At 39.9% G+C, this 15905-nt stretch overlaps 1 protein-coding gene across 3 annotated transcripts in view; it reads left to right on the top strand.

Annotated features, from left to right (window-relative positions):
• Positions 1–15905, top strand: part of Txndc16 (thioredoxin domain containing 16) — an 81142-nt gene that overhangs the window by 45395 nt on the left and 19842 nt on the right. For all 3 annotated transcript variants that reach the window (XM_029541808.1, XM_021203440.2, XM_021203438.2), the window contains 5 exons: positions 2221–2387; positions 2699–2759; positions 5289–5412; positions 5974–6117; positions 6963–7022. In XM_029541808.1, coding sequence (XP_029397668.1) covers positions 2221–2387; positions 2699–2759; positions 5289–5412; positions 5974–6117; positions 6963–7022 — 556 coding nt within the window. The remainder of the gene's footprint in view (positions 1–2220; positions 2388–2698; positions 2760–5288; positions 5413–5973; positions 6118–6962; positions 7023–15905) is intronic.

The raw sequence follows: 15905 nt of genomic DNA, 5'->3' as shown, positions 1-15905 counted from the left end.
CCTGGAGTGCTGAGGACCTGATGTGGATTCTGAATCCTAGTTAGAGGCTGGAAGTCAGGAAAACAGGAAAGATGTGAATGCAAAACTGCAGGGAGTGGGGAGTTAGAGGGCTGGAATGAGAACCCAAGTGTTGGCCCAGCCTTTCTGGAAGGGTTTGCAAGGGCCAAGAAGACCAGGCTGGCAGCTTTGCTCCAGAGGAGGGATGAGGCAAATACGGAGTGCAGGGAACTGACACTGCCTGAGACTCCTTGAGACTGAGCAAGGGTGAAGTCTTAACCCTGGTGGGATAAGGAGATGCCAAGGTTCTCATCTCATTGGGTTGCCACTAACTTCTCGTTTGGTCAGATTAGTATTTGAGGTTGTTTATTATTCTTGACAAATATCCTTGAGGTTAAAAAAACAAAGTGAGGTCAGATATTTTTAATAGGAAACAACCTATTAGCTGAAATTGAGTGTAACAAAGCTATGCATTTTGGTGTATGGCAAGGGGAGGGGAGGCACTGGGGTTAGGGTGGATTCTTGTGAGGCAGATCGGTAGGCAGATAGGTAGTTGATTTGAAGGATCGGTTTGTAGTTTGTTCTTGTTCTGAGGCCCCAGCCACGGTCACTCCTTTTAAAAATTAATTTATAACTTATGAAGTGCTGCTGCCTGGAATTGACTTTATGTAGATCAGGCTGACCTTAAACACAGAAACCTGACTGCTCTGCCTCTGGATTGCTAGAATAACACACCCAGCCTCCATGTTCATGCTACACTATAGTAGTTTACACACTAGTCACACTACATGCCTTTGAGGGACAGTGGTCATTGGGTTTTGCAAACTATCCTAGGCTTATGCATTTAGGATCTAAAATGACTTGGTGTGCTTATGTTAAATTTATAAGCAAACAAAAGTAGAAAGTAAGACCCAGAGTTTTGTGTGATAGTGTTTGTCTAATCATTGCAATCTAATATTCCATTTCCAACTTTATAAAATTTAAATCAGGTTGGCACTTTTGTATATATGTTCATCTCTCTCTTTTATAAAGGGAGTCAGAATTATAATAGAGACATATATAATCTAAAGGTTATGTGTGTGTGTGTGTGTGTGTGTGTGTGTGTGTGTGTGTGTGAGGTGTAACCTGACTATATAGCTGTGTAGCTCCGGCTAGCATAAGACTTGCCCTGCAGCCTCGGGGTAATCTTGAACCTGGGGCAGTCCTTTTAACTCCCACATTCTGGGATTATAGTCGCGTTCCACGGGGCCTGGCCGTAACTGTATCTGGATTTTTTGCTTTGTGTTTTTTTTTTTTTTAAAAACCAATTTAAACTACAAATCTTGACTGTAAATTTGTATATGTATTCAATCTCAAATAGATTGAGATTATACCAGATATGACGTTACCTCAGACAAATTTTTTTTTTTTTGGTTTTTCGAGACAGGGTTTCTCTGTATAGCCCTGGCTGTCCTGGAACTCACTCTGTAGACCAGGCTGGCCTCGAACTCAGAAATCCACCTGCCTCTGCCTCCTGAGATTAAAGGCGTGCGCCACCACACCCGGCTCAGACAAATTTTTAAATATTTATTTTGATTATTTTGAATTATTTGTATCCGTGTGCGCACATTTTATGGTTATGGGTATGTTAGTGCAGGCGCCTATCTCCTAGAACTGGAGTTAGAGGCAGTTGTGGGCTGCCCTACATGGGTCCTGGGAACAGAACTTGGGTCCTCCTCAAGAGCAGGAAGTGCATTTAACTGCTGAGCCATTTCTTCAGCCCCAATCCAGAGCTATTGCTAAGGTTCCCACCAATGAACACAGATCGGGAAATGGTTAAGCCATCACCCTAATGGCTAAACCCAAGGACCTTCTGAAGGCTAATAATATTCTCCACAGTGGTTGGTTACTTGCGCCTGGTAGACAGAAGGAATGCTTCTATCTGAATCCCAAGAAGAACCTTCAAGGGTAGTCATTTGGTAAAAATGGTAAAAGTAGATATATATGTTTTACAGTTTATTTCCCTGAAGAGCATTTTACTTCTTGTTTATATATTGAGATCTGGGGGAGTTGAATTAAACTTTTATTCATATCATTTCTTAGAGACTAGCTTCATAGGATACAGTATCTATTTATAAAAATTAGTTCCATGTGTTTGTGTGTGTGAGAGAGGGTTTATGTAGTCTGTCATGTGGGTTATTACCATAGAATGAGAATGTTTTGCCTTCTTTTTTCTAAATCAAGATGGAAGTAGCTGAAGATCCCCAGCAGGTCTCAACCATTCATCTACAACTAGGATTGCCACTGGTTTTTATTATCAGCCAGCGAGCTACCCAGGAGGCCGACAGAAGAACTGCGGAGTGGGTGGCATGGCACCTTCTGGGGAAAGCAGGGGTTCTGCTCCTGTTGAGGTATCTCACCACAGTGCCTTCAAAATATTTCTTAGGTTTTGTATGGCAGTCTAATAATAAAAAATCCTTACATCTAACAGATTCTAGTACAGTTAGGACTAACTGCTGAGCAGAAGCCTATACACTTAGCTTGATTAAAATTAAAACGAGGACTAGAAAATCCAATTGGTATTTATACATGGAATTTCTCAGGCTCACTAAATTGTAACCTATTCATAATTGTTTTTAGAGTAAGAATGTACAGTTCTGTTTTAGATTCTTGGTGGCTTCTTTAGACGAGTGAGTAAAAATTTATTTCCATTTTGCAAAAGGGACTCCATGGATGTGAACATTCCTCAGCACGCTAATGTGGCCTTCAGAAGAGCAGAGAAGGTTAGTCATTTTACACACTGGTCTGTAATTTTGCCTCTTTGAGCTAAAGTAGTCCATGTGAACTAAAGTAATACATGTTTACTATTAGAAAGATCTTTATCATTGAAAAATGCACAATTGCTTTCTTTATTTTCTTACTTTTCCCTAAAATTATATTTAATTATTTGTTTTTGTTGTATTATGCCTACCTGTATAAATTGTCTTGAATGTCACTGATTTCTTCCTTTGACAAAATTTCTGGAGGCAAAATTTGCCAAAGGAAATGATTCATTTTTTATTTTTTGAAACAGTCTCTACTATATAGTCCAGGCCACCCTTTACTTGGAGTCCTCTTGTATGCTATGCTAGCGTTACTGGTGTTTGTTCTCTCTCCCCCCCCCTCTCTCTCTCTCTCTCTCACACACACACACACACACACACACACACACACACACACACACACACACACAAACCCAGGCAGGGTGGCCATCTGCCTTTAGCTGATGTACACTTTGGATGTTTATCTCTTTCTAGTAATTGTGGCATCTATTTCTTTTGTTGTTTAATTTTAGAGCTGAAGTTTAAAGGTTTTGTTTTATTTTAGTTCCTAGGAAGAAAAATGCTTTAGATAAAAATTTTTTGTTACATATTAGTGATAAAGATAACACATGACCACAAACACTGGTGAAGAAATTGGAAAAATAGAAGTCCTTATACACTGTTGCAGGAGTGTATACAGGTGCAGCCGTTAAATCTGGTTAGAAGGTCCTTAAAAAACTAAAAAATAGCCTATTGTAGGCTGGGGAGAGGGATTAGCAGGTGTAATGCTAGCTGGACAAATATGATATGAGTTTGGAGCTCCAGAACTTATGAAAAGGAGCTCTCACTAGTGAGTGCCTGTAACCTCAGAGCCCCTCTAAAGAGATGGGGGCAGACAGCAACAGGAGGATTCCTCGAAGCTTGAAAGCTAGCTTGGTCAGACAACAGAGACCCAGTGTCAATCAAGGATGGAAAGGGAGGACACAAAGTTTGTCTTCTGATCTCTACACAGCACACCATCATTCACAAGCATGGGCCTCATCCTAGTTAGGATTACTAATGCTGTTATGAAACACCATGACAAAAAGCAGCTCGGAAAGGAGAAGATCAGTTCATCATTGGTCAGGAACTCAAACAGGTTAGGAATGTGGGAGCAGGAGCTAGTGCAGAGGCCATGGAGGGGTGCTACTTACCAGATTGGTCCCCATGGCTTGCTCAGCCTGCTTTTTTATAGAACTCAGGAACTCAGGTGCCCAGGGATGGCACCACGGACAATGGGCTGGGCCCTCCCCTATCAATCACTAATTAGACAGATGCCCTACATTTTTTTAAAAGAAATCTTTATTAATTATATGTAAGTACACTGTAACTGTCTTCAGACACCCCAGAAAAGGGCATCAGTTTTCATTACGGATGGCTGTGAGCCATCATGTGGTTGCTGGGATTTGAACTCAGGACCTTCAGAAAAGCAGTCAGTGCTCTTAACCGCTGAGCCATCTCTCCAGCCCGATGCCCTACATCTTGCTTGCCCTACATTTGCTTGCTTAAGTTTGAATCTGGAGGCATTTTTTTAAAATTGAGGTTCCCTCGTATATGACTATAGCATGTACTAAGTTAACATAAAACCACCCAGCACAAATGTCATTGGGAAACTCATGAACATGTGCATGTGCATACACATACTTCATATATATACATATATAAGTGCACCGTACACAAAAGGATCAAAAGAAATAGAGGAGCTAGAGAGACAGCCATTGGTTAATAAGAGTGCTTGCTGCTTTTATTAACACACAGGACTGAAGTTCTGTTCTCAGTATCCACAGCCACTTGTATTTCCTGCTCCAGGGGCTTTGATGCTCTGGTTTGGCCTGTATGGGCACCTATACTCATGTGTACATAACACACACACACACACACACACACACACACACACACACACACACACACAGAGTTTAAGAATTCATCTTTAAAAACATTTAAGGATGAAACTACCATATGATCTAGCTACACCATTCCTGGACATCTACCTGAAGAACCCCTAAGGTTAGCAGACCACAGGCATATTGTATGTTCATGCTTATTACTCCACTATTGACAATAGCGAGAAGATGGAGTCAGCCTGATGTCCATCAACAGGTGAATAAACAGTGTGGTTGCAAGAAAATGGATAGAACTACTAGAGATTATTATGTTAAGTGAAAAAAAGACTCAGATAAATACTACATATTTCCTCTCATATGCAGAATCTAGATGTGTGTGTGCATGCGTGCATGTGTGCTAGAGAGGGAACAATGAGAGGGGGGGAGGGAAGAAGGGTGAAGGGGGTACTTGTAACTAAATACGGGGGTACTGCTTACCAGGAAGCAGTAGACCAGCAGAGGGTGCAAGAAGGTTTCAGGAGGGCAGCAGGGGAAGGGGACCTCTAAGCACAGAACGTGTTGACATGTTTGAAAATGTCACAGTGGAACCTGTTACTCTGAATGCTAACTTGAAAGATAACCTTTCTAGGATGTGCCTGTGGAGTTTCTGGTGTTGAATGATGTTGAGTCAATCATTTCCCACGTGAAAAATAATGTGCACATTGAAGAAATACAAGAAGATGAAGACGAAGACATGGAGGGCCCAGATCTGGGTAAGAACTGTGTAAGAGCCCCCTCCTGCCATTAATGCCAGTAAAATGGAATCACATTTTATTGGGTGGATTCGTGAGCAGCTGTCGGGCTGCTTTCTCTTGCATTTTAGTGTGTTCCTTTATTATTTCACACCAAGCTTCCCACAGTCTTGCCTTTGTCTTCCACAAAGATGCCTTTCTGCATCTGCACAAAGCCATGGCACATTTCATCTTCATCGTTCCTACTAGGAAACAAAATTGTAATTAACACTAGTGTGTTTGTAGTTGTAAATGAGTCTGTTGTCAGCAGTATTAGTAGTAACTTTCAGTAATATCTTAATATTTACATATCAATCACTTCTGGCTCTTATTCTATGGCGGACACAGCTTTCTTTGTGTCCTCTGCAAGAGCTAGCTTCACTTGTGATTAGTAGATGAAGAATCTGTTTTCACAGTTAGGTGACTTGCCTGAGGTCACATCAGCAGCAGAGTGGTAGAGCCCACTTTTCCTGTGATGGCTCATGGCATTTACAATATTTAAATATTTAATTATGTAAATTAACTTCTTTTAAAAACATTTAGCTGTTGAAGATGATGAGGTGGCAGGAACTGTTTACAGAGATAGGAAGAAACCACTACCTTTGGAGTTGTCTGTGGAGCTAACAGAAGAGACATTTAATACAACGGTCATGACTTCTGACAGTATAGTACTCTTCTATGCTACCTGTAAGTATGAGCTTTGAAAGGATGCTCAATGATATACGAGGGCCTTAAAAGATAGGTTTTATGTTGCTTTCTAAATATTATACATTGTAAGATGTTATAGCTTTTAATGTTACAATTAGACTGCACATATTGAAGCATTTACTTCTGATTCTAAGAAGTAAAACTTTCTATGCTTCTAGATATATAATTTAACAAATTGAAGGTCAGTGGTTTAGCTAGAAATTCAGCTAGTTACTTTTCAAAGCTAGTATTAGTGAATATAATTATTTTAAATATATCAACTTTTAAAAAAAGATTTATTTATTTTATGTATATGAGTATACTGTAGCTGTACAGATTGTTGTGAGCCATCATGTGGTTGCTGGGAATTGAATTTTAGGATCTCTGCACACACCGGTCAGCCCCACTTGCTCTTTATTTATTATTATAAACTAGTACACTGTAGTTGTCATCACTTCAGCAGCAGAAGAGGGCGTCAGATCCCATTACAGATGGTCGTGAGCTATCATATGGTTGCTGGGATTTGAACTCAGGACCTTTGGAAGAGCAGTCAGTACTCGCAACCACTGAGCCATCTCTCCAGCCCATATATCAACATTCTTATAGCAGCATAGGAAATATTATCTTCAAGTAATATCATTTCACTGTATACAGTATGAATGAAAATATTAGTTGCTTTTGGAATCAATATAAGTGATTTGAATAATATTGGGTACTCTGTGGTATGATATCTGTTATTTGGAAATTCTAGTTTTTGTAATTCCCATAAACCTCTCTATGTGTTTATGTGTGTGACGTAAACATGGGTGCTTTAATGCCTGTTGAATTTTCTGCTTTTATTATAGGGCATGCAGTATCCATGGCATTTCTACAATCCTATATTGATGTGGCAATTAAGTTGAAAGGTAGTATTCTGTGATATGCATGCTTATTTTTTGGTCCGAGTGTGAGACTTTTTGTAAAACCATCTTAAAGATGAAAAAAAAAAAAAAAAAGATTGTGGCGCTGAGTTTAAGTGAGTAAATAAAGGGGGATGGTGGTGGTATTTCCAACAGGACTGCGTAAAACCACTCAGGACTGTTTTGTCCTCAGCTCTTGTGTTTCCACGTGAGGCTGAGAACTTCCTTTCAAGTTCTGTGAAGAATTGTGTTGTAGTTTTGATGGGGATTGCGTTGAATCTGTAGATTGTTTTTGAGCAGACGGCTGTTTTTACTATATTAATCTTAACAATTCATGAGCATGGGGGATCTTCCCATCTTCTGATACCATCTACGTTTTTTTTTCTTCGTGTCCTAAAGATTTTAATCATACAAGTCTTTCACTTGCTTGGCTAAAGTTGCCCTAAGATATTATATATATTTTTGAGGCTATTGTGAAGGGTGCTATTTCCATGATATTGAATCTGTCATATGTATATAGGAAGGCTACAGATTTTTTTTTGCAAGTTAATTTTGTGGCCTACTTTGCTGAAAGTGTTTATGGATTGTAGGAGTTTTCTGGTGGAATTGTTAGGATCTTATGTATACATAAGTATACTTCTGTATATTATGATATCATCTACAAAAAAAGATATGTTGATTTCTTCCCTTCCAGTTAGTATCCCCTTAGTCTCTTTCAGTTGCCCTATTGCTTTAGCTAAGACTTCTAGTACTTTCTTGCATTGAATGGGTATGGAGAAAGTGGACACTTTTGATTGTTGCTGACTTTAGTGGAAATGCTTTGAGTTATTCTTCATTTAAGTTGGCATTGACTATGGGCTTGCTTTTAAGTTGCCTTTGTTATGTTGAAGTATGTCCTAATATATCTAGGACTTTTATCCTGGAGGGGTGTGGATTTGTTAAAGCCTTTTCTCCATCTAATGAGATAGTCATGCTCAGTTTGTTTATTACATTTATTGAGTCACATAGCTGAATCAAACCCAGCATCTCTGGGATGAAGCCTGCTTGATCATGGCAGGTATCTTTTTATGTGTTCTTGGATTTGACTTACAAGTGTTTTGTTGAGAACTTTTGCAACAGTGTTCATAGTGGAAATTGGTCTGTAATTGTCTTGGTTGGGTCTTTCTATGGTTTATGTATCAGTGGAATTGTGGCCTCTTCAAAAGAAATAGTGTTCTTTCTGTTTCTGTTTTGCAGAATAATTTGAGGAATATTTGGATTAACTGTTCTTTAAAAGTCTCATAGAATTTAAGGCTAAAATTCTGGCCTTGGCTTTTTTTTTTTTTTTTTTTTTTTTAAAATGGGAGACATAACAACTGCTATTTCACTAGGGGTAATAGGTCTGTTTAAATTCCTTATCTGGTCTTGATTTAACTTTTAAACTGGTTTGTATCAAGAAAGTTATCCATTTCTTTTAGATTTTCAAAGTTGGTGTAGTGGAGGTTTTTGAAATTCTCAGAATTTCCTCAGTGTGTGTTGTTCTGGGTTCCTTTGTGTCTAGTTTTGTTAATTTGGATCTACTTTCTTGGCTTCTTCTTTCACTTGTCTATGGATTAGTCAATCTTACCATTTTTTTTTTCTGGAAGAAACAACTCATTGTTTCATTGATTCTTTGTAATTTTGTTGTGGTATTGTTTATGTTTTATTGATTGCAACCCTGGGTTTGGCCATTTCTTGTTGTCCACGCCTTTTGGGTGTGATTTTTATTTGTTTGTTTGTTTGTTTGTTTTTGTTTTAGAGCTCTCAGGTGTGTTGTTAAGTTACTAGTGTGAGATCTATCCAATTTCTCTATGTAGGCACTTAATGCTGCGGACTTTCCTCTTAGAACTGCCTTTATCGTGTACCATAAATTTAGGCATGTTGTGATTTAATTTTGAATCAGTTTTAGAAAGTTTTTCATTTCTTTCCCAATTTCCATCTTGACCCATTCTTATTCAGTAGAGAGTTGTTCAGTTTCCATGAGCTTGTCAGTTTCCTATTGGTTCTGTTGTTGTTGATAAACAGCTTTAATATGTTCATAGGATGCTGGGTGTTAGTTTTCTTGTGCCTGTTGAGATTTGTCTTGTATTCAAATATGTGGTAAGCTTTGGAGAAAGTTCCATGAGCTGCTGAAAAGAATGTATATTTTGTGTGTGTGTGTGTGCTTGTGTTTGGTAAAATATTCTGTAACTATCTCTTAGGTCTATTTAGTTTATGATGTCAGTTCCAGTATTTTTGTTTAGGTTTTTTTTTTTTTTTTTTTGGTCTGGCTGACCTATCTATTGGTGAGAGTTGGGTACTGAAGTCACCCACTATGAGTTAATATGTGATTTAAGCTGTAGCAGTGTTTCTTTAATAAATTGTGTGCTCTTGCGTTTGGTGTATACATGTTAAGAATTGCAGTGTCCTTTGGGTAGATTTTTCCTTTGATAAGTATGTAGTGTCCTTTTCTACAGTGATCCTTTCTGATTAGTTTCATTTTGAAGTCTATTTGATCAGATATTAAAATGGCTACACTGGTTTGCTTCATAGGTCCATTTGCTTACAATATCTTTTTCTATAGTTTTTTTTCTCTAAGGTGATGTGTATCTTTGATGTTAAGGTGTATTTCTTGGATGCAGCAGAAGGATGGATCTTATTTTGTAATCCATTCTGTTATTCTGTATCTTTTTTATTGGGGAGTTGGGACCATTGATGTTGGGAGTTATTGATGAGCAGTGTTTATTGATATCTGTCATTTTGTTGCTGTGATGTTCTTCCCCCTTCCTTCAACCTCTTATTTTGGTTTGGTGGTCTGGGAGTATTTATTCCTTCTGCTTTCTTGGCCATGGTTAACCTCTATGATTGAAAGATTTTTTTCTAGTACCTTTGGTAAAGCTAGATTTATAGGTTGATACTCCTTAAATTTGGTTTTATCGTGGAATGTCTTTCACCATCTGCTGTGATTGAAAGTTTGGCTTCGTAGTAATCTATGCTGGTATCTGTGGTCTCTTAGACTTTATAGGGTGACTGTCTAGGCGCTTGTGGATAGTCTTCATTGAGAAGTCAGGCCTCGTTCTAATATGTCTGCTTTTATATGTTATTTGGCCTTTCTCCCTTGCAGCTGTTAATATTCTTTCTTTGTTCTGTATTTTATTCTTTTCATTATTGTGTGTCATGGAAACTGTCTTCTGTTTCCATCTATTTTGGTGTTCTGTATGTTTCCTGTACCTTGATAGGCACCCCCTTCTTTAGAGAAAATTTCTTCTCTTAGTTTGTTAAAAATATTTTCTGTGCCTTTGACCTGTGTTTCTTTTCCTTCCTCTATTTCTGTCATTTGCAGACTCAGTCTTTTTATTGTATCCCAGATTTCATGGATGTTTTGTGCCTCAAGTTTTTTTTTTAAAAAAAAAAAAACATTTTCTTTGACCGAGGTCTCCATTTCTTTTATCTTGTCTTCTATGCTTGAGACTCTTGCATCTCTTGTATTCTGTTGGTGCAGCTTAACCTCTGAGATTCCTTTTCAAGTTTCTGACTTTTTCATTTCTAGATTTTCCCGAGTTTGTGTTTTCTTTATTGATTCTATTTCCATTTTCAAGTCTTGAACTGTTTCTTCATTTCCTCTGTTTATTTGTATTTTCATAGATTTCTTTAATGGATTTATGAATTTCCTCTTTAAGGGCTTCTACCATATTCATAGAGGCTGTAATGAGGCCACTAACTTCTTCTTCAGCTATATTGCATTTTTAGGAACTGCTGTGGTATAGTTGCTGGGCTTTAGTGATGACATTTGTCTTGGCTGTTGATGATTTTTTTATGCTGATATCTAGGCATCCGGGTCCTGATGGTGGGTCTTATCTTTGTTGTGCTGATGTTCTGTTCATTGGTTTCTGTGGCCCTCTCTGGTATTTACAAGTGGGTTGCCTGGTAGGCAATGCTTCTGAGGTCCTGCCAGTTGTGGACTACTGGGTGTTCCAGATGAATGTGTTTTTTGGTATCGGGAGCTGATGCTTAGTCATGGAAATGGGCTTGAAGCCGGGTTGATGGAGTCCACAGAAGGGAGGAGAGCAGGGTGTTCCACCAGTATATGCTTATTACCCTGGGATTGGTGGTAGAGAGTAAGGAGAGGCCACAACAGGTAATTTGCTTCTGAGCTAGAGGTCAGACTAGGGGGTTGGGTTTAGAGAAGAATGAGAATAAAGACCTGAAAATTGCCAACCAACCCCCCTGGTCAGCATGGCAGGGTGGGTTCCCAAGGACTGTCTGAGGGTGTTGCTGCCTGAGACAAAGCGGTAGGTGGTCAGGGACACTCCAGGAGAAGGTTCGTGCAGTCCCCTAGAGATGGGGTGGAAGGAAGGGAAGGCTATCATTTACATAGGTGATCATACATGATCAGCTACAGAGCTTGGGATGAGACAGGAGGATTGGATTTGAAGCAGACATAGAGAGCGAAGGTCTGAAGATCTACCTGCTTCTCTGACCATTGTGGTTGATGGGTTGAAGGGGTTTAGTTTGTCTTGTTTTTTCTTTCTATAGCTATGATGCACCACTATTAACCAAAAGCAACTTAGGAACAAGAGGGTTTATTTCTCCTTATAGCTATAGTCTTTCATGAAAGGAACTCAGGGAAGGAATTTGGAGGCAGGACTGGATTAGAGGCCATGAAGGAATACTGCTTACTCTCCTTGGCTTTCTCAGCCTGCGTTTGTATACAACACAGGACTACCTGACTGCCTAGCTAGGTCGATAGCATCCACCCTGGGCTGTGTCCTCCTCCATCAATCATTAATTAAGACAGTACTCCACAGATGTGCCTACAGGCCAGTCTTAGAAAAGCATTTTTCCTCAATTATGATTCCCTCTTTTCAGATAATGCCTGCACTTATGTCAAGTTGATAAAAACTAACTGGCACAATAATATCAATAGCAATAGTATTTTGCATCTGTGTTGACCCCCATGCAGGTTAAATATTCCATACTTGAAAAACTGAAGAAAGAAGTAGTTTGGATGTATTTAATTTGGAAATAAATTATTTAATTTATTTAAGTATAATAAAAAAGTCATATAATGATATAATGAGAAACCTTGAGTATGAGATGAAGATTTAAACATGAAACTTATTTGCGGTTCACATACATCCTGTAAACATAGCATCAAGGTAATTGTAGCCAGCATTTTTCTGATTATGGTTTGTACATTAGTCTGTAGCATTTTCTACTTGTGGTGTTACGTGAACACCCAACAACATTCAGATTTTGGAGCATTTTATACTTAATATTTTTGTTGTATCATGAATCTTTAGAGGAACAGAACCAGGAGAATAAATATATTAAAAGAGGATGTGTTAGATTGGCTTACACAATATGGTTGGGTGATCCAACAGTGGCTGTTTCTACATGGAGAGACCTAGAGCCCAGTAGCTGCCCAGTCCATGAAGCTGGATGCCTTGGCAATTCCAGTGATTCTGGAAGTCTGAAGGACTCCTGCAGAGCCACCAGTCTTCAGTCTGTATTGGAAGCTTAAAGAAGTTAGGCTCTGATCTCAGCAAAGAGTGTGTCAGCAGTAGGAGCAGCAGTAAGAGAGCAGATGAACAGGAAGACAACTCACCAGGGAGACACGGCAGCCGTGAAGCAAGTTCCTTCAGCACTTCCTTTATCTGGCTTCTGTAGTAAGGTGCTCCTCACACCCAGGATGCATGCTTTTACATCACATAACCTGATCCAGGACATCTTCTGCAGCTGTGCCTAGTAGCTTACCTCTCAGTAAATTCCAGTCAAGGTGACAAAAAGAATAACCACCACAAGTCCACCACCCCTTGTCAACCTGAGTGCCAGCCATATCTCCATATGTCCAAATGTTTATAATTTTCATGTGAAAACAGTATCAAGTTATAATTCTGCCTATTGTGATGTGGCTGTCTCACAACCATCAGTATACTGTTTCCCCTGAGATTCGGTGAAAAAAATATCTTGAAGAATGCCTAGTCTTTTAGTGTCCCATAGTTTTTATACTATAGATTTACAACACTTAATTATAGATATTACCTCAATAAGTGTTACAGTATATAACGAAGAAGTAGAGGAAAGAAAGCACAAATACCTGCTTAATGTGGATGTGTAGATAGATGCCCAAGCACGTTCTTTTTTTTTAAATTATTTTATTAGATATTTTCTTCATTTACATTTTAAATGCTATCCCGAATGTCCCCTATACCTTCCCCTCACCCTGCTCCCCTGCCCACTTACTCCCACTTCTTGGTCCTGGCGTTCCCCTCTATGGGGCATATAAAGTTTGCAAGACCAAGGGGCCTCTCTTCCCAATGATGCGTTGAATACACCATCTTCTGCTACATATGCAGCTAGAGACGAGCTCTGGGGGTACTGGTTAATTCATATTGTTGTTCCACATATAGGGTTGCAAACCCCTTCAGCTCCTTGGGTACTTTCTCTAGCTCCTCCACTGAGGGCCCTGTGTTCCATCCAATAGCTGACTATGTGCATCCACTTCTGATTATTTTGTTTTTGTTTTTTTTCGAGACAGGGTTTCTCTGTATAGCCCTGGCTGTCCTGTAACTCACTTTGTAGACCAGGCTGGCCTCGAACTCAGAAATCCACCTGCCTCTGCCTCCCAAGTACTGGGATTAAAGGCATGTGCCATCACCGCCCGCCAAGCACGTTCTTAACAAAATGAGACAGACATATTCCTAACAGCATTCTCATTTCTGTAACTGTTGGAAAGGCCTTAGTTGGTGTTTGTAACTAACTCCTACAACACTCATTCTGTATTTCTTCCACCTGAGCAAGTACCTCAGCAGGTCTTTGTTCTCTGCCTGGGGAAGGAGGAACGGGGTGGGGGGGAGTGAGCTACACTTTCATTCTTGAACTGTCTGGGCCATTTCTCATCCTGTCTGGATTGGGCTGTAGTTTCCTATTGATCTTCATTATAGAACACAGCCACATCAAGAGACACCCAAAAGGATCTGCTGTACTCCAGGCACACCCTTCCTTGCTGTCACTGTGGAGAAGCAGCCTGGTTTCCTCAAGACAGGCTGGATCAATCACTCTTCATCACAGTGTCATTTCTTTGTTAGTATGCTGACTCAAGGGAATGAGGTGTCCTAGGCAACCATGGGGATGTCTTAGCTTCTACATCTGGAATGTTGGTCGTGGCACTTGGTAGAAACAGTTCTCTATCTAGAACCAGAACTTCTAGGGCAGCAGAGCAAAGTCAGAGGAACAGAAAACAAAACTGTTCCTGTGGGCTGCCCAAGGTGGTGAGTGGCACCATTCCCATTCCCACTTGCTTCTGGACGCCCAAATCCTGCTGTAGGAGAAAGGGGCACTGAGTCAGACCTCCAGACTAGTGTCACCTAATTGGCACCATAACTCTGTCTTAAAAGGATATTCTACTGTTCTACCAAAGCCTGGTATATGGGATGCGTGGTGAGACCAGGGAATTCTGTGTGCGTTGCTGCACTTTTTTTTTTTTAACTGCAAAATGAATTTCATAGTTCAAAGTACTGTGCAGGATATCATGATGGTGGGTAAAGCCTTTGAGTCCATGGATGTAGTATGACAGTGGATACGGGCTTCTTTTTTTTTTAATTAATTAATTTATTATTATTTTCTTTATTTACATTTCAAATGCTATCCTGAAAGTTCCCTATACCCCACCCCTACCCCTGCTCCCCTACCCACCCACTCCCACTACTTGGCCCTGGCCTTCCCCTGTGCTGGGTCATATAAAGTTTACAAGGCTAGGGGGCCTCTCTTCCCAATGATGGCCGATTAGGCCATCTTCTGCTACATATGCAGCTAGAGACTGAAGTTCAGGGGGTACTGGTTAGTTCATATTGTTGTTGTACCTACAGGGTTGCAGCCCCCTACAATTCCTTGGGTACTTTCTCTAGTTCCTCCATTGGGGGCCCTGTGTCCCATCCAATAGCTGACTGTGAGCCTCCACTTCTGTGTTTGCCAGGCACTGGCATAGCCTCACAAGAGGCCGCTATATCAGGGTCGGATACGGGCTTCTTTGAGTCTAAAGATAGAATATCAGTATGGTGGATAAGGCCTTGTACGAGGCTCTGGATAATAGTTTTGTCAGAAGCATTACATGTAGGAGGGGTAAATCCATAGCCAAAAATATCTGTTTGGTTAAGAGTGATATGCTGCTGTCACCATCATGGTCCAGTGTTGTTAGTCTGCTACCAGGTTGGTAGCTGGTCACCCAGGGGAATGCTGCCCTATATAGGAGACTGCAGTGTTGGTTTCTACTATTGGCAGGTCTGGTATTCAGCAGCAGGTGTAGCCAGGTCAGCTTTGGTGAATGGAAGTCCATGTTGTTGATCCCATGTATAACCTCCATCTCTACAACACGGGTCCACTGGGATGGCCAGGGAAAGAGGTTGCCTCTTCACAGACTAGGTCATCCTATCTACTTGATTAAACTCCTAGGCCTTTGATGGGCATCTCCATGGGATACAAGTGTCTTTGTATCGTTTGCCCCTTTGGTGAGATCTATCCACATACCTCTTCCCCAGATGTCTTTCTCACCAGTTTTCAAGTTTTCGCACCCAGCCAAATCATTGTCACCAGCCCATGATTTAGTATATAACCACATATCTGACCATCGTCTTTCCAAGCATATGTGTAATCCAAAGGAAGCTCAGCGTGCACTGTAAACTTTTAAGTTACAAAAATACTATAGTACTTTGGACACTAATCCTATATTCTGTCTTTGATGTTGACCCCTTGAGAAAAAAAAGCCCTTTTCTTTTCTTTTCTTTTCTTTTCTTTTCTTTTCTTTTCTTTTCTTTTCTTTTCTTTTCTTTTCTTTTCTTTTCTTTTCTTTTCTTTTCTTCTTTCTTTCGTCTTCTTTTCTTTTTGTTAGTT

This window comes from Mus pahari, chromosome 8, assembly GCF_900095145.1.
Source record: "Mus pahari chromosome 8, PAHARI_EIJ_v1.1, whole genome shotgun sequence".
Lineage (NCBI taxonomy): Eukaryota > Metazoa > Chordata > Mammalia > Rodentia > Muridae > Mus > Mus pahari.
The sequence above is the reverse complement of the archived record's forward strand: the minus strand, read 5'-3'. Positions and strand labels throughout refer to the sequence as shown.